At 37.8% G+C, this 24,980-nt stretch overlaps 1 protein-coding gene across 3 annotated transcripts in view; it reads left to right on the top strand.

Annotated features, from left to right (window-relative positions):
• Positions 1-21,015, top strand: part of Pi15 (peptidase inhibitor 15) — a 28,735-nt gene extending 7,720 nt beyond the window's left edge. The window contains exons 3-7 of one of the 3 annotated variants that reach the window (XR_009592460.1): positions 9,766-9,884; positions 10,797-10,929; positions 11,045-11,160; positions 14,474-16,937; positions 18,051-21,015. Coding sequence is in view for 2 of the 3 variants with exons in the window: in XM_060385807.1 (XP_060241790.1) it covers positions 9,766-9,884; positions 10,797-10,929; positions 11,045-11,160; positions 14,474-14,593; positions 18,051-18,069 (507 nt within the window). In the remaining variant the exon portion in view is untranslated. The other 2 variants (XM_060385807.1, XM_060385808.1) reach the window with 2 other exon arrangements.
• Positions 21,016-24,980: the final 3,965 nt, after the last annotated feature.

Below are 24,980 nucleotides of genomic sequence, written 5' to 3'. Positions count from 1 at the left end.
GGTTGCCTCAAAAAAGCTGTGCAATGGTTTGGAAATCAGGTCAGGAAGTGTGATTCATACAAAGTCTCAAAGAAAGGTTTACAGGATGGAGCAGTCAGGACCTCAACTCTGACTCTGAGGAGACAACTGGGTTAATTTGAGTCACAGAACACAAAGTTCAGAAAAAGTTTTAGGAAAGTAGGAAGAGGCAGGAGATATTGCCTAGTGAACATGGCTATGAAAGTTGAAAAGAGGATAGAATGTGGGAAGGTGAATTCTTTCAGTGCAGAAAATTTGGGGTAGGAATATGCTTTGATGGTCAAAAAAGAACGTTCTACAAGAGGCAGGTTAGAGCAGTTTCATGGAGACGGGAGTATAAACATTTTGTCTGTAGAAAGAAAACTACTCAGTGTTTGCAAGAAAATGCCATTCTAAGCCAAGTCTGTTTCAAGGACCTAGTTACTGCCAAGCTACTCTGTCAACTGTGGACAATACATTTGAAGAAAACAATCAAATGGCTTCTCCAAATGTAGAAATCTACTACTCTGACTATCTTGTGTCTTGAATTTAATATATCTAAAAACTGTATCACAAAGAGCCCATGGGTATTCAGTTTAAGAACTTGAGGTACTTGATATCTTTGAGGATTTTTGAAGGATGGCAATGGAACAAGGGCAAGGAAGATCAAAACTAATGTCTTAAACAAGTTAAGAAAAAAATTTGAAACAAATGCATCCTGAAGATGGGAGATGGGATGTGAGTGCTCCCATACTATGTGTCCATAGCATTTCAAATCAGGAAACAAACATTTTGACACAAATATGGTGGAATGTCCGACATCTTTGTATTAGAAATAAACTTTTCATGAAACCTTTTAAATTACACAGTAACCAGTGCAAACAAAGATGCCATTCAAGGACACAATATTTTTTCCACTAAAAATTCATATTTCTTAATTTAGTTAAACATGAATATTTTACCGTATCTGTTTCTGCATATTCTTTGGAAATAATTTTTCAGCAGGCAGCAGGTAGCCAAAAAGACATCTAAGTTCTGAGGTGTGGGCAGTGCAACGCTTGGGGTTTGCATGTGTATCTCATGATATCTGCATAAAAAAGAAATCATTTTTAGCATATCATGACACTGAATATGTGAAGAAAAGTGACCATTCATGAAAACGCCTTGACAGCCTAAACATAACTGTCAGATGACAACTAGTGTGTGACATCCTCCCAATGCTCTGAAGAGGAGGCTCATTGCTAGAATCCCTTAACATTTATTTTCAGACTTTAAGATTAAAAGCAGATGCTAAGAGCTTGAAGGAAGGAAAATACTCTTTCAAAACTTCCAAAATTGTCTAATGTTATCTCCTTCTGTCTAATGCTATTTTCCCCAGGAGAAAGTGCTTTGTTTCTGTACAGTTCTTTCTCTGACTTTTCAAGCTTTATCTGTTTTCTTGTCAGACTGCCTGCTTAGCAGAGATTAATGGTTGATAAACTGATGAAAGGTTCTCCAAGTAATTCCCATTTCAGGTGTCTCCCCAAGCTCCTGACCTTAGCACCGTTTTAAAATTCCCAACAGTAACAGGCATTATTGAGTGAACTCTAGCCTTCTTAGAACTGTGATAAACAATTTTCAGTCTGTGCATCAAGTTTACTTATCACACAGTCGTGAGAGCTGAGGGCTGAATTCTTCATTTAGAGGTAGAAACTTAGATTTTGGAGGGGATAAATTCTCTAAGTCTTTGAATCAGCTGATCAGAGTGGTCTATGACGGCAAACGTATTCTTCAAACAGCAGTGCCGTCCAACACACTACATCACAGAACAGTGTGGGGTAGTGTATGCTTCCTTTCATCTGTTAAGAGAGAGTAAGTAACTATGACATTGATCCTGGACTGCCAGTCATCAAGATTTATTAACCACATGTATCATTTGTTTAAATGATACATGGATACAGAAATCTGTTCCCCCATTTCCACAGTTACCACATAGACTCTGAGAGAAGGTCCCACAAAGATACTTGGTTTCTTTAAAAACCTGGGAAACCAAGTATGTAATTCAGGAAATTCAAAACCAAGGTCCACTCCTTGCCAAGGCACAAGTGTCCACAAGAACTGTGTCATTAGGTCATCTTGACAACTCATATCTGTGTAGCTATGAGGGGAAAAAAAGGTACTTCATACTTGTCCTCCTTTGGATTGGGTTCCAACAGGGGTGTGTTCTAGTGTGAGCGAGATCCTTGGCAATGACCTGGCCAGGCCAATAAAGAGCAAAGGTGGCATATTACTGTCCTGAGGATGACTGGGAGATTTCATAGACACATTCTGCTGATTCACATTTTCATAAACGGATTTGAAGATAAAATGTGTCTTTTACCTTCAGGCTTGATGGAAAGGGATTGCCACAATTTTTAATTTCTTATCCTTGAGATTTTGGAATTTTGGAAAGGCATTTCTCTAACAAGTCACACTTACTGTGTTGGATAATAAAGCCATCTATAGTCATCATTACATTACATGGGTCTCTAATCCAGAGATTTGATTCACTAGATCTAGAGTAGGGCTGGGTATCTGCTTTCACAACAGTCCCGAGGACATTCTGGAAGTTATTACCTTGGTCAGAACTCTAAAGGTGCTTTAAGAACAATCAAAGGTCATGAGTCAAGAGTTGGGGCTCAGTTTTGAGGTTATGATATGTGGTTCAAATAGCCATTCCTTTATAAAGAGGCAATGAAGAGATTAATAGATCAAAGCAAAGAATTACTTCAGAAATAAAACTCTACACTAACACACAGTGATTCTGATGTTTATTTAATTCTTGCTTTCAGGAAATAGGTGGACACTATCAGGAAAAGATGTCTGTAACACAGAATGATCCTTACTCTGTGTCTTAGTTAGGGTTTCTATTGCTGTGATAAAACACCATGACCAAAATCAAGTTGAGGAGGAAACAGTTTATTCAGTTTACACATCCACATTGCCATTATCACCAAAAGAAGTCAGGATAAGAACTCAAACAGGGCAGGATTCTGGAGGCAGGAGCTGCTGCAGAGGCTGCAGAAGGATTCAACTTACTGGCTTGCCTCCCATGGCTTGTTCAGCCTGCTTTCTTATAGAACCCAAGAGTACTGGCCCAGGGTGGCACTATCCATGATTGGCTGGGCCCTTCCCCAACAATCACTAAGAATATTTCAGCCAGGTTAGTACACCTGCGATCCCAGCACCGAGAGAAGCTGAGGCAGGCAGATCTCTGTATGTTCGAGGCCACCTTGGTCCACAAAGCAAGTCCTGGATGGCCAAGGCGAAACAGAAAAACCCTGTCTCAAAAAACCAAAAACAAACAAATAAAACAGAGAAAAAGGTTTCACAGCTAGATCTTATAGACATATTTTTCAATTAAGGGTCTCTCCTTTCAGCTAACTCCAGTTTCTGTGTCAAGTTGGTACAAGACTAGCCAGCACCCTTGGGAATGTGTTTCACCCACTAGAAGAAGCAGAATTTTAAGATTATTTATTTATTTTGAGAAACTGGGCTTCTTTATATGATGCACTACAATTTGAAATTTTTCTTGCTTGAAGTTTGGCTTAAGTATGGTATAGAATCATTCTTTCTATGTTACTACTCACGGGTATGAAAAGAAAAGGAAATATATTCATTTTAACATAGTGGCAACAATAACACTGCATTTTGCAGATGCTTGCGATAGCCAAACTGTCAGCCTCTACATGAGCTCATGTTGTAGATCAAGGCATCTTCCATGGATCCCCTTTTGCTGCTGCACACTTGTAATTCAGCTCACCAGACAAAGGGGCTGTTTATTAGTACATTGAAAATCTCAAAATCAGACAACTGACAAGACAGCTCTTGTCTGTATTGTATTAATATTGTCTATTTTTCTTTTGCTGACTTATGTAAGACAGGAAATTTCTCCCAACTTTCTGCCATGAAGCAACTTTTTTTTTTTTTTGACTCAATTTTGTGTCTCTGGGTCAAGCTCAAAAAGATCTCTGAACTTGATGCGGATCCTGCATTCTTTTCATTTTCCTCTTAACTCTCAGGTCACAACTCTGCCAGATATTCAGATGACATCAGTTTGAATTCTAGGTCTGTTTTGTGTCTTAAGCTAAGTGTTTTCAGTTTCACATGATTTAGAGTGAATATACTCTGTTTAGCTCAAGTTATCTCTAAGTTCATTAATAAACAGGAAACCCATGCTAACTCTTTTAATTCAAAGCTAATTAGACAATTTAAGACCAACTCCATGGCTCTTAACAATAGAGTAGAATCGGACGGATCTGATGCTCTTTGGGTGGATGACACCTAAATGAACATCAGTACAAAGTCCCAATTTATTTCTAATATCAGAGATCAGACCTCTACTCTTGCCTGATGCATCTAAAACAAAAAGGGGGAACTGTAGAGAGCTGCGTAATGCCGTGCCTTAAAGATGGAGCTGGTTTTCGCCTTCCACCTTCCCGATGGTGAGTGCTCTCTGTCACAAACAACTCCACATTTGGCTAAGGCCGAGGATCTGGCTTGCTTCCATGTATGTGGACCTATCTGCATTGCCCACGTGGCATGCTGGGTTTGGCTACCCAGAGGCTATTTAAGCTGTGGGCTGGCTTTCCCCAGGGTCCGATGATTGTTCAAGGTTCCTGAATAAACTGCATTGAAAAAAAAACAAAAAACAAAACAATAGAATAGAAGAAATTACTTGGGACAATATGGCAGATCTGTAAGCCTATACATACTTTACTCCATTGAATATTATTCTAAGCTTATAAATTACCTAATTTACAGCATGATTTCTATTTCCAGTTGGTTCTATAATTGCTTTGTATACTCACTCATGATACTCTTAATTTTTTTATTTTTATTTTTTACAATTTATTCATCTATATCCCAATTGTAGCCCCCTCCCTCAACTCCTCCCAGTCCCACCCTCTCTCACACTCTTTCCCCTTCCCCCATTCCTCTTTTCCTAGTCCACTGAAAGGGGGAGATCTTCTCTCCTTCCATCTGACACTAGCTTATCAAGTCTCATCAGGACTGCCTGGTTCCTCTTCTTCTGTGGCATGGCAATGCAGCATCACCAAGGGTAGGTGATCAAAGAGCAAGCAATAGTGTTCATGGCAGAGGCAACCTCTGCTCCCCTTACTGGGGAGCCCACATAGAGATTGAACTACCATGGGGTACATATGAGCAAGAGGTCTAGGTCCTCTCCATTCATGGTTCTCAGTTGGTCCATCAGTCTCTGTAGGACCCTCTGGGCCCAGCATTTCTGGATTTGTTGGTCTCCTTGTGTCTCTCTTGTCCCCTCCTTCTATCCTTCCCTTCTTTCATAAGATTCCCTGCCCTCTGCCCAAAGTTTGGTTGAGTCTCAGCATCTGCTTCAATTCCCTGGTTGGTGGAGCCTTTCAGAGGTTAGATAGGCTATGATAGACTCCAGTCCTGTTCCTTCTCTTCCAATGCTTCTGGTGTCTATTGTGTTTGCCATTCTGAATGAGATTTAAGCATCCTCCCTAGAGTCCCCATTCTTGTTTAGCTTTTTTAGGTCTATAGATTTTATTATGTTTATCCTATATTATCTGTCTAATATCCAATTATAAGGGAGTATATACTATGTGTGTCTTTCTGGTTCTGGGTTACCTCAACTCATGATGATCTTTTTTAGTTACATCCATTACTTTTAATTTTTATGGCAGTCCTAAGAATGATTGAAGTGTTTGTAAATAGGTTATTTGTGACAGAGTCTTATCAGAAGGTCAAGATATTTGAAAAAAAAAATGTTGTTCTAATAAAAGATTACGCTTTTTGGCATATTTATAGTGACTGAGTGGGAACAAGTACACATCTGTGCATTCACTTGTTTCTTCTGTTGATGTATCCATCATGTACAATAATGAGTCTATTATATTATATTATGTTATATAGCTGGTCAGAATATAATTCTGGTATTACATTCTAAATTATATACCAGAAATACCCAGTTTATTGCCTATCAAGAATCCAAAATGTCCTAACTTAAACCACATGATTGTGCAATTTGCAACTCCTTTCTCAGAACTGGTGTAAGTTACTAAGTTCCTTCAGGATGTTAACCTGGAACCATTATTTCCAACACAGAACTTCTGTATTGGAAGAAAGATAATGCAAGGCCAATCCTTATTGGCTACAAACTTCTGTTAATTTTTTATTGATTTTAAAAATGAAGTTAAAATTTTAAGAATCAATATATCTCATCACATTCATAAATTCATTAGAATATGTTAAATGCATAAATTATATATTCATATTTTTGAATTGTTACCAACAGAAATATAGCAAATGCGGAGGTCAATATTATGAGAATATAGCATACTCTCTTCATAACTCCCTACTCAAAGTAACCTTTCCATTTTAGAAGATGGGTATGCTTGGGGACAAAAAGACAACACAGCTCCTCTGCCCTGCCTTCCAGAAGGCATCAGAGAGACAGTCAATCAGATCTACAGGAGAGAAGATCACCTCTTTGTGAGGGAAATGACTTTCCAGACTCCTCCTTCAGGAACATGGCAAAGGCAAAAATCTTTCTCATCAGTTCCTATAGATCATGCTTTGAGAGAAAACAAAAGCAGTTATACTGAGTTGGCCTGTAACTTCCTTCTCCATAGTACTGCTTATTGTAAGTTTACATTGAAACATCTAAGTATTTTGGCCTCAGTAATGCCAAATGCATTTTCTATATATAAAAATTCCTTATAATAGTTAACAAAAAATATTCTTTTATTTTTCAAGTATACATGAACTGTTTGGGTTATATATATATATATTTTTTTTTCAATGCAGTTTATTCAGGAACATTGAACAATCCTCGGACCCCGGGGAAAGCCAGCCCACAGCTTAAATAGCCTCTGGGTAGCCAACCCAGGCGTGTCACGGGGGCAATGCAGATAGGTCCACATACATGGAAGCAAGCCAGATCCTCGGCCTTAGCCAAATGTGGAGTTGTTCCTGACAGAGAGCACTCACCATCAGGAAGGTGGAGGGCGGAAACCAGCTCCATCTTTAAGGCATAGCATTCTGCAGCTGGGTTATATTTTGTTATATCTAATATCTAATGTGCATATGTTTTATGAATGTAAAGATAGCAACACACTTTATTAAAATTGTTAAATTCCTGACATTTTTCTTTTACATATTTAAGGTATGCAATGTTCTCTCTCTCTCTTTATCTTTCTCTCTCTTGTTCTCCTCCCCCAAGGTAAGAGGCTGGAAATAATCTAGGGAGATGATGGCATACAAGCATGAGGACTTTAACCTCAGTTAAATCTCCCAGAACCTCCATAAAAATGTCAGGGGCATCAACACGCTTGTAATCTCAGAGCTCTGAAAGTGGATTCAAAAGGCTTTCTGGGGCTTGCTAGCCATCCACTCTTGATAAACAGGCCAGCTCCAGAGTTAAGGAAATATCTTGTGTAAATAACAAACGAATGAATGAATGAATGAATAATGAATGAATGAATGAATGAATGAATGGGTAAAGAGTGACTAAAGAAGACAACTGGTGTCATCTTCTGGCCTACACATGTACATGCCCACACACATACACACACACATACACACAATGTTAAATATTTTGAATTAGTTTGTATAGAATGTATTTTTTTCCTAGTTCTGGTAAATCACTGGTCAGTACTATGTAGCTCTTTTTGGCATTGATTTGGGGAGTTTTCAAGTATATCCAAATCACAAGACGCTGACACTGAAGGAAACCTACAGACAACATTGCCTCCATTTTTGTTTTATAGCTTAGTTAACTGGCAGACAGATGATGAATAACGTGCCCCAGTCGCTGAAGATCTCAGAAGCAGAATTAAGGACAAATACAAGATCACTGCATTTCAGATCAGTGCTATTTGTACCATTTCTGTACTATCATATTTACTTGATTATAATAAAATATTAAAGTATTTTTAAAACTGAAGATACAGTATATATTACTATATAATACATATATACTATATATTATATATAGTATATATAATACTATACAAACTATATAATACATGTGTACATGTATTTTTCTCAGATAACTGTGATTACTTAACAACCTTTAAAGAGGTAAGTTGGTTGGAGATACCATCCTTTTTTTTGAATTAATTAGGCAGTTTTGCATGTTAATGAACTTCGGTCAATTTCAGAAATCATCTTTCACTAATTTTTGATGAAAGAACAAATGTTTGATAAGTCCATTATCATCAAAACAAAATATCTTTTATATGTTCATTTAAATAAGAGGATAAAATAGTTTTACATTAAATTTGTTAGGTTAAAGTCCTTTGTCAATTTATGGAAGATGACTCTAATGTTCAAGAAGTATTCGTATTCTGTATCTGTGTCTTCATATTTTAATAGAAAGTTGACTATCACTGCAGAGGTAATTTGTTATTCATAATGCTTGGCTGACCACTTTATGCAGTTATTGAGATGGGAATGCCAATCCATGCAGTGACTAACATTAATGTTTATGAAATCAAAGAGTCATGAAAACTTTGCTCTACAATTTTCAACTAACAATAATTTATTATACATACCTCTTCACTAACATCCTTTCTCATGAAAAACATGTTTTTCTTAATTTGAGGAAACCATATTGTATTATATTTGTATTAAACGCTATGTTGCACAATGAAATGATTTTATTATAACTATATTTAGCTCACACTAACTAAAACAGTACATTTTCATTGACAATAAAGATGCTAATGCTATAGAATGTGAGCATTTCATGAAACTGAGTATTCTATAGCAATTCTGACCTAAGTTACAATATAATACTTGGCATTGTTGATTCTGGGAAAATAATTTTAATAAATCTGGTTCTACTTATTTGTGAAAAAGACTTTGCTAAATATTAATTTTAATGCACTAAAATTTCACAGATCTATTTGTAATGTCCCCAAATTATCATTAGAATTGATTTTTTTTTCTTTTAAACTATCCCTCTCCCAAACTGATGTTCATATTGCATTAACTTTAAGAGAAATGATCTGAATTTGCTTTGTTTTATCTAAAATCCCAGGACCCAGAATTAAAAGAATTCCTGAAAACTAGAGCATTGTGTTTTTCTTTTCTTCCTGTTTATTATAACAAATTCAGCCAAACTGAAAGACTATTTAACTTTTTTATTTTTATTAATTACAGTTTATTCACTTTGTGTCCAATCTGTAGCTCCCTCCTTCTTCCCCTCCCAATCCTACCCTCTCTTCCTCTTCTCCAACCATGTCCCTCCCTGAGTCCACTGATTGGGGAGGTCCTTCTTCTCCTCCATCTGACCTTAGCTTATCAGGTCTCATTAGGACTGGCTGCATTGTGTTCCTCTGTGGCCAGGTAAGGCTGCTACCCCCTCAGGGGAAGGTGATCAAAGAGCAGGCCAAGCAGTTCATATCAGAGACAGTCCCTGTCCCCATTACTATGGAACCCACTTGGACACTGGGCTGCCATGGGCTACATCTGTGCAGGGGTTCTAGCTTATCTCCACGAATGGTCCTTGGTTGGAGTATCAGTCTCAGAAAAGACCCCTGTGCCCAGATATTTTGGTTCTGTTGCTCTCCTTGTGGAGCTCCTATCCTCTCCAGGTCTTTCTATATCCCCCTTCTTTCCTAAGATTCCCTGCACTCTGCCCAAAGTTTGGCTATGAGTCTCAGCAATTGCTTTAATACCCTGTTGGGTAGAGTCTTTTAGAGGCCCTCTGTGGTAGGCTCCTGTTCTGTTCCCTGTTTTCTCATTATTTAACTTTTACAGGTCTGGGATGAAAATCTTGCAAAATCTGCTGAGGCATGGGCAGCCACTTGTATTTGGGACCATGGACCTTCTTATTTGCTGAGATTTTTGGGTCAAAATCTGTCTGTAAGAACTGGAAGGTAGGAAGAATTTACTAGATTATACCTTATTATAGACCATACACAAAATGATATCAATTTTAATTTGTATCAGAAAATTTTCACTGATTTCTATGATTAAAAAAATGTTTGTTTTATGAATAAATGATATTTTTTAAAAAAAATATACAACTAATTTATAAGGCTTAAGACCAGCTTTCCCTTTTACCTTTGGAACATGCTACTTTGAGCTGTGTTTTTCATTGACCTCACAGAATCCATATTGTGCATTCTGTGTCCTGCTCCCCAAACCACACACCTCAAAATCTCCATGACTTTGTAGAAACCGTCTACGTATGTTTGTGTACAACATTTCCATTGTTGTGTATACTTGCATATAAACAAATAAATTAGTAAATAGTCAAACTGTTAAGAAAGAAAAATCTGCTTTTACATATGTGTGGACACAGGCATATATAACTTCAAGAAAGCTGTTCTCACTGACAAGATATTTTTTTTCTACTGCAGAATATCATGACCAACATTATTTTACTCTATATTTTAATGGGCTCCTACAGTATAGTAAAAGTATTTTAACTACTGCCTTGTGCCCAATTGGATCATTTATAAAATTTCAATAAAGAAAATTTTCTGTTTAAATTAAGTAAGGCTTGGGTGATTCCTGAATTATTTGTGGGTTTGTTTTTTTTTTTTTTTCTGTTTTTGGAGTGCCCTGTCACGTATTTAGAGCATGTACTGTCATGAGTATGTTTATGCTTTGTTCTTTCCAGAAAACTCAAGATCTCTAGCAGATTGTGATCGTAATTGTCAGGGATGGACATGAGCTTGAGTTATCATCAATAATCTTTAATACTTATTTATAGTGTAAATTGAATCTGCTAAATAGCTCCCTGTTGTACTGAGTTCTTTGTTGCTCTTTCTCTTGATTTCTAGATATCGCTCTATTCTCCAGTTGGTCAAGCCGTGGTATGATGAAGTGAAGGATTATGCCTTTCCTTACCCCCAGGACTGCAACCCTCGGTGTCCTATGCGGTGCTTTGGTCCCATGTGCACTCATTATACACAGGTCATTTCAACTGCTGTGCTCAGTTTTAGATTCTCATCTTTAAAAACGATTTTCTGATTTGGGTGGAAGCTGGTATTTTAAAGCAACATTGGAAGATGTTGTTTTATTTTTACAGATGGTTTGGGCCACTTCTAATCGAATAGGATGCGCAATCAATACTTGCCAAAACATGAATGTCTGGGGATCTGTGTGGCGAAGAGCAGTGTACTTGGTCTGCAACTATGCACCAAAGTAAGTACCGACTTGAGCTCCATTTCCTGGGTCCTTGACTGATCTCCTTAGAAGTCGGCAGCGCAATGGGCATTCTTGATGGAGAAGTCAAAGTGCTCCGGAGTACTTCCTCATCCTCACCTGCTCTTCGTCTCCACCCTCACCCTCACTGCCACAGTCCTGAAAAAAAAATGACAGGGTAAAAAGCTTCTTTTCACTGGGACAAGGACTCAATTGTAAGGAACAATTGTAAGGCTACAATTGTAAGGAACACACGTCTAGACACCTGAGCTAGCTATGTTCTCCTTACCACCTCTGCACCATTGGGTATGTATAAGCACGGTGTTTCATAAGCATTTGCACCGTTATCGGAGGCATGAAGATCATCCTCAAGCACTGCTACCTGTATCAAAGGCATTAGAAAGGATGCTCTGGAGGAGTTATCAGCAACACAATATTCTGGATTATCAGTATTAGGATGTTCGCCTACCATTTTCACTAGGAAAGCACCATATTAGGAAAGAATCTTCTCTTAATTCTCTCATCCTTTATAGTAAAATATAGTCAGTATCGTCACCCTATAGCCTACATAAACACACTACCAATTTATCAAAGATTGTAACATCTAGTCATATGTTCAAATATTGCTCATAAATATCAATAACCATTTTCTAACCCTCGAAAACAGTGACTCTGAGGATGGTAACGTGTTCCAATATTTACAGAGATCTCTTCACATCTGGAATAAGTACCAAATGTGTAAAGGATTTATGATACTCATGGTGTCTTCCAAAGTCAGTCTCAAAGATTTTCTCCACCTTTTCCAAAACAAGGAGGGAGGGGGAACAGTATGTCATAAGTGACAATGTGGTCATGACTCATTGATATAGGCCTGGGCCAATTCTTCTGAAAAGTTAGAAAATTTGTGCTTTTCCTTCAGAAGAATTGTAATGAGAAGTCTAAAAAAAGTCTCAAAAGGCATATAAACACTCCATTCATTTGATGTTTTGACTTTCACGTCTTTTATCTGCCTATTAAGCATTTTACCCACCCACCCCTGACATAAATTGGCTGGTTTGTAACAAAATGACCAAAGACAGATTTTTTTTTTAAATTCACTTAGCTATTCTCTTTTGGCCAATTAATAGGATTTCTTAATAATATTGACTGATTTATAGGCCCCACATATGTCATTTCATTGGCATTAATGTATTATATTTTTAATAAAAACATTTTTTGATCATATGTGATTAAGATCTTTATATTTTTGAATTGGGGATAAATATTATTTTTCCAATATCAGTATGAAGTTTTCTGCAGGCTGATACTTTCAGTGGGAAAAGAAGAAAGGGAGAAAAATAAAGAGAGAACAGGAGAGAACATGTAAATAAATGGATTGGAACAAAAATGTATGAATGATATATGAATTGACTGACTTATTGCTGAATATTTTCATCATTTATTCAATAATAAGTATGATTTTGTAAAAGTTTGTAATATATCATAATATCACATATGATAAACTTTTAGCTCTGCATTTTTGTTCCCAAAATATGTGCCTGATAGTCTAAAAATAATAAGTAGAAAATATGTAATTATATAACACAGGCTGATTCCATACATTGTTCTCATATAGTTTTGAATACATACATAGTGGGAGATGATATATTTATCACAGGATGGGAGCAGTCGAGAGAAGATGAGAACACATGAGTCACATGATAGGAGGATAGACTCGAGTGTTTCCCGATGAGCATGTGGTGTTATCACAATGACACCCTAGGAATCTTGTCCTCCAGACAGACAGGAGAATCTATTGAGAAGCAGGAAGTCCTAAAACTCCACTGCAGTTTGTAATATGAACATTCAATTAGTCAGTTTTTGATGAGTACACTTTCAAATCTTGAAAACAGTCTGAATTTCTAACTGACTGGTTTGCTAAATAATTTTATATCCTGTATATGTGCTTCACAGTCTCCTTAGGGTCTTCTTCAGGTTGAGTTCACATTAGGATCTGTCATGGTTCTGTGCTCATACCTGACCTTTTTTCTTCATTTATTTTCATACATATATATACATATATATATGTAGTCTAATACTGAAAATAAATTTATTGTCACTTTATTATAATTTAAAGAACAAAATTTCAGAAGCATCATAGATGTGTTCAGCCATTCTAAATAGTGAATTTGCTTCAGTATTATAATCATGTGGTCATCACAGTGAAAGGAAGGACAAATCAAGTAGTTGTATGTGCTCACAACAATGAAAAATAAAGTAGCATCAATGAAAAACTGAGTAGATTTGACTTCCTTTGCGGGAAGAGATTTGAGAATCATTTTAGCTCCTATGAGCCATTACTATCTTACCATGAGAATATTAGAATCTTAAATTTTTCATAACTTCAAAAATGAATCTTATGAGCATTTGAAACCAAATATTTTTGTGTATAGTAAATTATTATTCAGTTTATACCTCCCAACAAACTATTTGCTATTTCTTGGTTAATTTGCATTATTATATATGATTTGTTCCAGTGCAGCATTTTATATGTGTATATAATATATTTTGATCACATTTTCCCCATGCCCTTTCTTGTACCTCCTCCTGTTCTGATCACCTCCTCCTTCTTCCCAAACTTTTCCTTTCTACTTTAACGTCTTTCCTGTTGATGATGACCTAAGGAGTTTAATTAGTGTTACTTACAGGATTGTGCATGTTACCCATGGCTATACCACTGAAGAAAATATTTCCCTCCTTCAGCACCCAGTTAGCTTCTCAGAGAGGGTTGGAACCTCAGGGGCCCATCCCCAGCTATGACAGCATGTGAGTGGCCCCAGGCTCATGCAGATCTTCTGCAAGTAATCACACCTCCTGTGATTTAAAATCCTAGATGTTCTTAAACAGCACTGAGAGGGAATTAGGACAAGTTGAGTAGCATTACGGGTATGGAACTGTGACCTGACTTTGTGCCCAAGAGTGCTGCTGGAGCAGAAGACAAAGGTGATGGAGTGAGCCAGGTGTCCATAATATCACCAGACATTGTAGACAGGACTTCTTACTTACCTGTCTGTTGAGATTCTGGTAATTTTGTCAGAGAGAGTTAGAGAGACAGAGAGAGACAGAGGGGCAGAGATGAAATAGATGGGAGGAGAGAGCATTTTTTAAAGCAAAAAAAAACATGGGAAAAAAGAATATGACTTTTAGTGTCTTATAAAAGTATGCTCCTTAAAAATACCATCGTGTGTCAATGGTGTGTAAGCACACATGTGAAAGGAGTCTGGTTTGGGGTGAATGAGCAGCACTCATGTCATCTTTTCCTTTTCCATCCTAGGGGTAACTGGATTGGAGAAGCACCATATAAAGTCGGAGTGCCGTGTTCATCATGTCCTCCGAGTTATGGGGGAGCCTGTACTGACAATCTGTGCTTTCCAGGCGTAACATCAAACTACCTGTACTGGTTTAAATAAGCTTATCTTTCTTCCCCTCTGGGATATACATTGGTTTCTGGACTAATAAGTGTATGCATAGTGAGGTTTGAACATGTTATACATATTTTATTATAATCCTGTTTTTATTTTAATGACCAGCTGTCTAATGCTTGTCTAGGGTGTTAAGTCTTAGATACAAGCAAAACATCAATTTCTATTTTTTTTTGGACCTTACATTTAAATTAAAATCTTGTATGTGTAGTGATGACATAGTTTTTGCATCCAATTCCAAAACCTGCATTTCAGAGTTATTATGTTATTATGTCCCTAAGGAATGAAATGTATGTTCAAACTTTAATATATGTGTATTCATATGTATACAAGTGTATACATATGCACACACATATGATATATGATATGACACATAGGTAATAATATGATATAGAAGTCAACATGGGAAGATTTAAAATATATTTGAGGTTATAGGACACTTTTAAGATCATTTCTACAATACCCATGAAAGGATAGTTTGCCACTCAGTTACACTTGCAAAAAATTTAGTTAAATGATTTTAGAATTCATTCTGGAGATATTTTACTTTATTTGGGTCTACAAAGTATATGGTGAATTTATGTACATTTTCATAACACATTTTTTGCTTAGTTTTAATTTTTGAAAGAGTAACCTATTGAGTTTTTACCTTAACAATTTACTTTGTTGGTTATGTTCTGATAATGCAAAAAAATTACATGTGATTTCTGCCTTTGAGAAACCATCAGAGAAACCCCAAAATAACATAGCCTAGTAATTTTGCTATAAAATTATTTCTAACAAAAGTTTTCATGTATTTTGAACAAACATAATGACCATGTAAAGGTAGAATGGCTGCTAATATCTGCTATCTCAGATTTCAAATGTCTGTTTGCCAGGGAACTACAGCTTCAAAATTCAAATGAGATATGGAAGGTACCCTTGTTCTATTGCTGAGATACCATGACCAAGGCAGCTTATAAAAACAGCACTAAAATATCGGGGGCTTGCTTCCAGTTTCAGAAGGTTAGTCTGTGATCATCATGTTGGGAAGATGGAGGCATTCGGACAGGAGGCAAGGCCCTGGAGCAGTAGCTGAAAGCCTCATCTGTAGGCAGGAGTCAGTAGTGAGACTGAGCCTGTCGTGAGCTTTTAAAACATCAAAGCCAACCCACAGTGACACACTTCCTCCAACAAGGTCACATCTTTTTTGTTTATTTCTCCAACAAGATCACACCTCCTAATCCTTCCTAAAACAGTCCACCAACCAAGACCCAACATTCAAATATATGAACCTAACAGGTCAATTATTATCCAAACCACCAAACAGGGTAATAATCATCAATCTCTGAGTACAGGAATTTCTGAAGCAGATTAAGCTAGGATCGTTAGGATAGAAATGAAGTCCCAGAGAAGTAAGAGGTCTGACCTATCACAGGAGTAGCATGCTGGCACAAGGAGACCAGCCAGATGGCTATAGAAGCCCACATTAAAAGAGTCTATCACATTTGGGGACCCATTAACAAAAGTTGAAGATTTTCAGAAAGATGTGTGGGCTTGAGGACACACCCATCTCACTGTTTTCCTTGTCGTTAGTTGGAAGAGTTTAACCTACCTACTTTCTTGAGCTTTTGAATATCATATTCAAGATCCTCCATAAATACCACACGCATTCAATTTTGTTATGATAGCCCTTGATGGGTGTTTTTCAAAAAAATAGTTATTAAACTTTATTTTTATTTTTTTTTTCAATGCAGTTTATTCAGGAACCTTGAACAATCATCTGACCCTGGGGAAAGCCAGCCCACAGCTTAAATAGCCTCTGGGTAGCCAACCCCAGCGTGCCATGTGGGCAATACAGTTAGGTCCACATACATGGAAGCAAGCCAGATCTTCGGCCTTAGCCAAATGTGGAATTGTTCGTGACAGAGAGCACTCACCATCGGGAAGGTGGAGGGCGGAAACCAGCTCCATCTTTAAGGCGCAGCATTCCGCAGCTCTCTACAGTTCCCCCTTTTTGTTTTAGACGCATCAGGCAAGAGTAGAGGTCTGATCTCTGATATTAGAAATAAATTGGGACTTTGTACTGTTTGCCTGTGGTAAAAATGCAAGATTAGAGTCTCACAACAGAGTAATGCAGCCATGACCATTCAGGCCTTTACAGCCATTGAAGCAGGACAGTCTCCCCAAGCATGGTTGGCTACCATAAAAAGCTAAAATATTACGCGCAGGATGCGAGGCTAAGCACTGCACTCAGGGTCAGCCGCTTTGGACCCAGAGAAGAGGATGTCTGATTGCATGCGGGTTGATGCCCCAGGTCCCGCCTCTGAGAAAAAGGTATCAGACGAGTCTAAACTTTATTTTTATATCTTTTGTAGAACAGTAATTTTCAGTTCCTCATCAACTTTGTTTATGAGAATCAAGTAAATAATTACAAACACTGCTCTCATGAGATTAAGAAATACATGTGGTAATTAAAAAAATCTTTTTTCAGAGAGGACAATACAATGTTTGGGCCACACAACAAATTATATTTCTGTGTGTATGTGTGTGTGTGTGTGTACACACACACAAGCAAGCATGAGCATGGGTATAGACTTACAGAACAAGGAAACATGGCTCTTCCAGTGGACAAACAGCAGAAGAAAGCTGCTCATTTGCATTCCATCCACAGCTGTAGTTTCTTAGGTGGGTTTTTTGAGAGAAGACAGAGCATCTTAATTAGATCCATTCAGTGGGAGAGTCCACCATCTGGATGCTGGGTCTACTGTGACAAACAAATGGTTTTATTACTTCTAAGCCCCGAATATTGGAACTAAAAACTTTGTTGCTGAGTGTCCGCCTTTCTGGAAACATCGATGGACCTTATTTAAATAAATATTTCAGGAATACAATAGAGAACAGAAGTAGTACCTAATATAGAGTTCATCCATTTTTTTTCTTTCCTTCATTTTATTTCCCTTGAGACAGTCTCACAAATCCCAGGTTGACCCTAAACTCATGATGTAGTCATGTAGGACTCCTGATCCTCTTTGCCTATAACTCTCAAATACTGGGTTTATAAGTGCATGCCTATTGGAAGGAATTTTCCATTTTGGAGATTCCTGCTTGACCTCACCTAAGAGTGTCTTCATCCTTAATGTCCCTGAAGTAAAACCTATATAAGGAGAAGCTTGCAGCTTCCATTTGTGGGTTTCTTTCTACCTCGCATGAGTAGTTGAGTTTCTCAATTCAAAGGAATAACAGTGATATTTGATATGTAGTTCACAGACTTGCCCATGAAGATTAATCTACCATGTTAACAGAAATTTATGAATATTAAAGTGATCACTCACAGAGCTTCTCCTTGGCATGAACTCTGTAATTAATTGCATTTATCACAGCATATTAAACAGTGGCTGGAATGTAATAAATGTTTAGTTCAATGTTGTTTTTTTTTTTTTTTTTCAGAATTAGTTTAAAAGTCTAAAATTGTAAGAGATGAAATCCATCCAGCCTTCCCATGACTTTTAAACACCAAGAGTTCTCTAAAACATAAATGCTTGAATATACAAAATCTCCAAACAAGCCATCCATGGTATGGAATTGAACCTGATGTCTCCAGGTGTACAAAACCACTCTTTCAAAACTACAGCTAGAACAAGTTGCTTATTTATAACTTAACAACGAAGCTGAAAACACAACGGGTATATTTGTTATTCTGTGTGTACTTTTTAACATTGGTATATAAAATGGCCATGTGAAATATTCTCTTTCCTGGGCCATTGCAAATGATAGTTTGCTTGTATCGATGTAGTGTCTTACATTTCCACAGGGGTGCTAGGTTTTTGGTTTGCACTGTAATTCTCAGAGATTAAACGGGCCTGGCAAGAAACTGTTTCATACAGGCAGCTTTTATATAGTCAGCAGTAAAGTTTTTATTTTGAAAGTTTTCATTAAAAATAATATGACTGACAGCATTGATGTCCCCAGTACTATATTCTTAGTAGAAAAGTAACATTTTGCTAACATAACATGTTATGCAGGAAAAACAACTAAAATAAGTCCATGATTTTCCATCCAAAGCTGATGCATGACTTTCTAGGAATGTGTGTGAACTGCAAAGGTCTGGTCTTAGCATTCTTGTAACGATAGATACATTTGGTTTAATTACATAGAAACGGATTACTATTGTTTTTGCTTTTGGCATCATCGAAACTTTCCTAGAAATTTTTTCTGGCTCTGTTGTCACCTACACTCGAAATGTTCCTGAAAACTTTATTTCTAATATTTACGTAGCTCTAGCACAGAGCAGACCAAGAGGGAGAGCAATTTCAACAAATACACTGTACTCTGAATAGTTAAATCCAAACAATATATTTTCCATATTTTTTGTATTAAACATACCCATAAAGTCTACACTAGTAAAGCCAGTGTATATGTTTACCTTAAGTGTTTTGGCTTCATACATTTCTTGGAAAATAATGCAAAAGTAAATGGATGAGTTGAATGTTTTCCTGAAGGAAAAGGAATGCTGAGACCCTGTCTTTCCCCCTTAGAGTCCACAGTATCATAGGATGCGAATCTTAATATAGATGGAAAACTTTACCTACTGAAGTATTTAGGGGAGATGAAATTATATTTCTAGTAATAGATAATATTGTCTTTGTTTTTATAAGGGTGTTCTATTGTTATATGTGTGGGTGAAGACAATCAAACCTACGAAAAAGCTTTTCTAAATTGTGTTATGGATCAACTTGGAATTGTAAAGTGTTGATTAAAATTAAGAAAGTTAAACAAGAAAATGGTTAATGGTGCTGAAAATACAATCACCATATTGTTGCAATTTTGAGGTTTCTTTAAAATTACAATTGTACTATTAATGGTGAAATACCAGTATTTATGTATTCTGGTGCTAAATATATGGTGCTAAATGAATTGTTAGTGTGAAAGTTTTAAAACTATTCCTTTTATTAACTCAATTCTTGATTCAGAAGTAATAACAAAAATTCTCTCTAATCTTCACCCATGTATGACAGTTGAATCTATTTTCTCTTTATTTAACAATACAATGTTATTACATGTAAATATATTTCTTTAGAAGGGATCTTTTTTTTTTTCTGTGTGTGAGTGTGTGTATGAGAGAGAGAGGAAGACACAAAGACCTGAAAGGGAAGATTACCCCTCTGTTAACCGTGCTGCAAGCCCTGGCGCCCTCTGGTGTTTATGAAAACATATCTGTAGTGGTTCATAAACCTTTGGTTAAAAGCCATCTGTGTCTAGTATAAACGTATCTTGAACTGTCCTGGAGTTTCTCTCCCAAAACCTCCCAGCCCTGAAACCACAAGACAACAATCATGACTGTGGACACCTGCCTTCCTAAGAGGTGAAAAACTTAGTGTGTCCTTCACTCAATTTTTTAAAAAAACATATTGTCCACTCTAAGGTATTTAGTTTTGGATTTGTTTGTTTTTAGGAAATGATTTATTATTGTGTCTCATTATTAGGAGTTGTTGTTTTACTCAGCTAGGGATACAATATACTAGAAGGCCGTCTAAAATATTAACTAGTTATATATAAAACAGAGTGATCCACTTTGATTGTTGTTCTATCATTTGATGTGTTATGTTTTCATAGTATCGAAATAACAATAACAATTTATTACCCTACTAAAGGTGAAAATATGACAGGCATGTTTTGATAGATTTCATAAACCCTCTTAAAGTATCAAATAACCTGAGGTTATTTTCAAACTTCTTAAAGGAAAAGAACCTCTTCTGAGATCTAACTCACACATAAAGCTCCAAACAAACAAACAGACAAACAAACAAAACATAATATGGACCCACTCTCCCCAGATCTAGTGCTCAGAACCTTTTTTCCCTGGGCCATAGAATTCCATTAAACCAAGTAACACTCAGCTAGGTTCGCCAGGTATCCCAATGTACTCTAAAACAATCAGCTAATAAAGGAAAAAATCTGAAAACTTAAAGTATTTCTAGACTTCTTTTAGACATCTGCCTTTGTTCTGAATGTACTGGCAACCTATGTATTCTGAAGGGAATCACACATTGTGCTCAGTTTGTCCCTAAATACTCATTACAGCATTTGTGGTTTCTTAATTTCTAAGCTGGATTTTGAATTAAAGACGGTGCACATATGAAGAGTATGTTTTTAAAATCTATGTTCATCTTTCAAATATGTTTGTAGTCTTAAAATTTAACTTATCACTTCAGATATTTTAAACACAAATTTGGGTGGGCGTGATTCATTATATAGAGCTGTATTGGCAAAAAGGTTCACCTTTATGTTGTGAAATATTATTATGAATGTATGCATTTTTAATCTCTGTCTTTAGGGAACATAGCAAACATAGCTTTTATTCCTACTGTATTACTTCTTTTCTTCCAATAAAATTTATTATTCGTTATTTTGATTTTGATGCCTATTTGATTGTTTTCTTTTCCCAATAATGTTAGAAAGCAGATGATAACACTGTAAGAAGAAAATCATTCCCCTTTCTACAGCAACATTGAATGTAACGCTACCAAAATACATTAATTCTTTCCTTAGTTATTTTTTTTTCTTTTCTCTCACCACTTAACCTTTCCTCTTCTTTTCTCACTAAGCTCCAGAAAAATAAAACATACATAGGAAAAAAAACTGTTTTAGAACAGTGTATCAGGATTTTCTGTGTGTGGAGTATTATAACAGATGGCAATGGTACCCTTATGTCTGCCCTTACAGAGGTCCCAAAGCATTGCTACAGGCAATCCTAGGAACCGGAACCTTCTGGGTAGTCTCTCACTTGTGGCTCCCAAGGTATCATCCCTCTGAGGAGTTGATGATGGATCTTATAGGAAAGTTCCATTTGGACATAAAAGAATCCAGAATTTAGCTAAATTGATTCTTAATGTTTTACCATATGAAAAAGCCTGACTGATTTGAGCCATTTCAGAGAAATTTCAGCTCCTTCTTAACTGTCTCCCTCTTGCTAAGCATTCTTTATCTTATCTCTGCCTCTTATTTCAAGTCTCCACTCTTCAACCCATACCTCTGGCAAGTTCTCTCCACCAGAAAAGGCTAGGGGCATGTAATTGATTTATTAATTGATAAATTGGTGTGTGTGCCTGAAAACTCTATCCTCACAGATGAGAATGATTAATGCCAATGAAATTTCATGCTTCTAGTTTTATAGGTGGAGAATGTTTCTGAAGGTGAAGGCTTGGGGGTGTCAAGGGTGATGAGTGCTTTTGGTTGTCTCTACCTAGTGAGAGCCTTGCCACATGCCCTCATGAGACATAAACACACACTCACAAAGCACAAGTCAGCTTCACTGTATACAGCAGAAAATGGCTTTTTTGAATGTAGTCTGACTGATACAAACTGGCTTCTCTCGGCTTTCCACTAAACTGCCTTTGAATTCGATGAATGGCACTGCACTTACTATCGGAACTCAACTGCATTTAACAGAACTGTATGGAACTCAACTCTCCTCTCTCTTTCTGTGTTGGTCTGGAGAGGTGTGGTATTTCTGGAAGCTGGCCTGGAGCAAGAGTGGGGTCAAGACATGTCAAAATCCCAGGAATCTCATTCTGAGACCAACAGGAGTAGGATTACTCTCCTGCCCAGGCTTGGATGTCCTGGTTCATGTAGCCTTGCACCCTCACCTTTGACCCCAGGAAAAGGTCATTTAGCCTGGTAGCCAGGTTAAATTTTCTTTCCCCTTATAAGGTCATGCTAGGCAGCACCTGGAATTTCTCCTTATGCAAATAAGGCATCCCCAGCACCCTGGTCCCTTGCCAAGGAAAGTACTCTCACCCTGGAAGTTTATATCCACCCCTAAAGGTTTAAGTAGCAGGAGGCAGAACCTTAAGAAGACTGCCAGAGCATGCAGGAAGAAGGTGAGAGGTCCTATTTCAGGAGAAATCAATTTCTCCCCTCCATTATGACTCACCATGACGATTGCTGGCAGTCTTTTCCCTGTCTCTCTTTCTCTTTCCCAGTTTGTCCTGTTGAGAGGAATTGGGCATGGCAAAGTCACAAATGCTAACCTCTGGCCAAGGCTATTTCTTGGCATGGGAGGAAGGCCTCCCTTCCTCTATTTGAACCCATATGGATGTCAGCTTCAACCGTTATACTTCTCATAAAAATCTAGTAACACACTGAACAGTTAAGAACCACTATGGTAGCTGCAGGCTTTCTAAAATCTGCATACAAGCTTGCATCTAGGACTCTGGGGAATGTCCCACAGACCCGCAGGACTCCCTCTCCCCACACCCAGGAATATTTCTGGATGGTGGAGGGAGACCTTCAGGACCCCAATTTGTGGACTCAGGTCTCTTACTTCCCCTGCTGCTGAGAAAGCCAGAAAGGAAAGCCCACCTCCCTCTGTTTTCTACCCATTATAGCTGCTGTCTGCCAGTGCTTGGGCCCCTAAGCCAGGGCCCATCAAACATGCTTCACACCCCTTCAGATGACTCTGAGAATGATGAATGTCTTGAAGCAATCCCTTTGCAGGCTTTAGGGCTCTCTAAAAGACCATAGAGGAGATTCAACAAGCAGCTGCTTCCTCAGTCTTGGTTGCACACTCTGGCCCCACCCAATTCTTCCTGTATCCTCCTTTGCTACCCTACATACCCTACATAGCACCACTAGACAGTTCTCACTCCGCCACTCCATTCACTATCCAGCAGCTCTCAGACCTGTGGGAATGCACGGCTCTGGGAATCCAGGCATTTTTAGTTAATGTCCACCCCACTCAGGCTAAGACTTAAAAGAGCTCAGACAGTCAGTCAAAGATCATACTATGAATGCACGTTGCACTAGATCCCTTCTCCTAAGTCCAATAGGCACTTTAAACACACCCTGGGGTTGCTCTAGCGGGCCTGCTCTTCCTACAGTGGGAGGCTCTCCATAGCAGGTCAGGCAAAATTAGGGCTGAGATGATATCATAAGGGGCCACAATGAGCTTTCTGGCCAGGGAGCTTTCTCCACAAAAGCCCAGCAGGCATCCCATCCAGCAGGAGATTACAGCCAGATGAGCCTCTCCTCACTTTAAGCCTGGGACAGAATCACCCCCTCACCACCACTGGCTCAGAAGACCCTGCCTCTTCCTTGTTTTCCCTTCACACACACACAACACACACACACACACACACACACACACACACACACAACAACAACAAAACAAAAATAAAAAACAAAAATGAAAAACAGAAGAGACTCTCTCTTACTTTGTTCCTAAAACTAAATGAGCCTAGAAAGAAAAATACCTGACCCTGCAGCCTAAGACCTCCTTCTTCAGAACATCATTTCAGAGGGTATGATTTCTGAGTACAGACTTGCCTGCCAAAACAAGATGAATTGTGGCCACTCAGAATATTGGGATGGTACCCCATCAGGCTACTTCCCCAGGCCTTTGCAACAGTGACTGAAACAGAAGGCACTTACTTTAAGTGTGGTGAAAAAGGGGCAGGGAGGAGCTGAGGGAGGGAGGGTGGGATTGGGAGGGAATAAGGGAGCTGGATACAGCTGGGATACAGAGTTAATAAAATGTAAATAATAATAATAATAATAATAACAACAACAACAACAATAAAACAAGACTAAGAAGGCAAGGCTAGGATACCAACGTCCTGATAACAAGAAAGGCCTCCCAAATTTCCGGTAGCAATGTCATAGCCTCGATCATGTTCTAATACATCAAGTAGGTCATCAGCAGATGCAGCCCTTCCACTCTGGACTTCCTAGGCTTTGAAACTGGAATAAATTAATTTTGTCACAAATTGGTCATCATGTATAATTCTGTAGGATCAGGAGATAAATGGATACATAAATATTAAAAATAAAGAATCTTTTATAAAAGAAAGAAAGAAAGAAAGAAAGAAAGAAAGAAAGAAAGAAAGAAAGAAAGAAAGAAAACGGACACTGAAAGGCAAGTGCCCTGAGAAGGGCTCCTCCACCAGAAATGTTTCTTCCCCCAAGACTGTCTGTCCTGATGCCTTAGGGGAGTCCATCTGAGGACAGATTGTCATTCCCTTTATGACAAAGATGGCCAGCCACTGGAGCCTTTAAACTTAAAACATGGCAGTCCTCAACCACAACAGTAAGAAGGAAAACTTCTCCATGAGCTGTATGGGTTTCCAGCATCTCAGAAGGCTCCTACCAAAGATAACCATGAAAAGAGGTGACAAACTATTCAAATGTCTCATTTATTCTGGAACAGATAAAACGATTTTAAGAAAACAAGAAGTCCCACAAGACTGGAAACTAATTCCTGGGCCTCAACTTGTAGGCCTAAGAGTTTGCTCTCAGCCTTTACTGCCAAAAATGCCTACAAATAAGAGGACCCTGACAGTCTATGGACATGAGATGCCCTCTTGTGGCCAACTTCTCCAC

The sequence above is a fragment of the Meriones unguiculatus genome, chromosome 6 (assembly GCF_030254825.1).
Source record: "Meriones unguiculatus strain TT.TT164.6M chromosome 6, Bangor_MerUng_6.1, whole genome shotgun sequence".
Lineage (NCBI taxonomy): Eukaryota > Metazoa > Chordata > Mammalia > Rodentia > Muridae > Meriones > Meriones unguiculatus.
The sequence above is the reverse complement of the archived record's forward strand: the minus strand, read 5'-3'. Positions and strand labels throughout refer to the sequence as shown.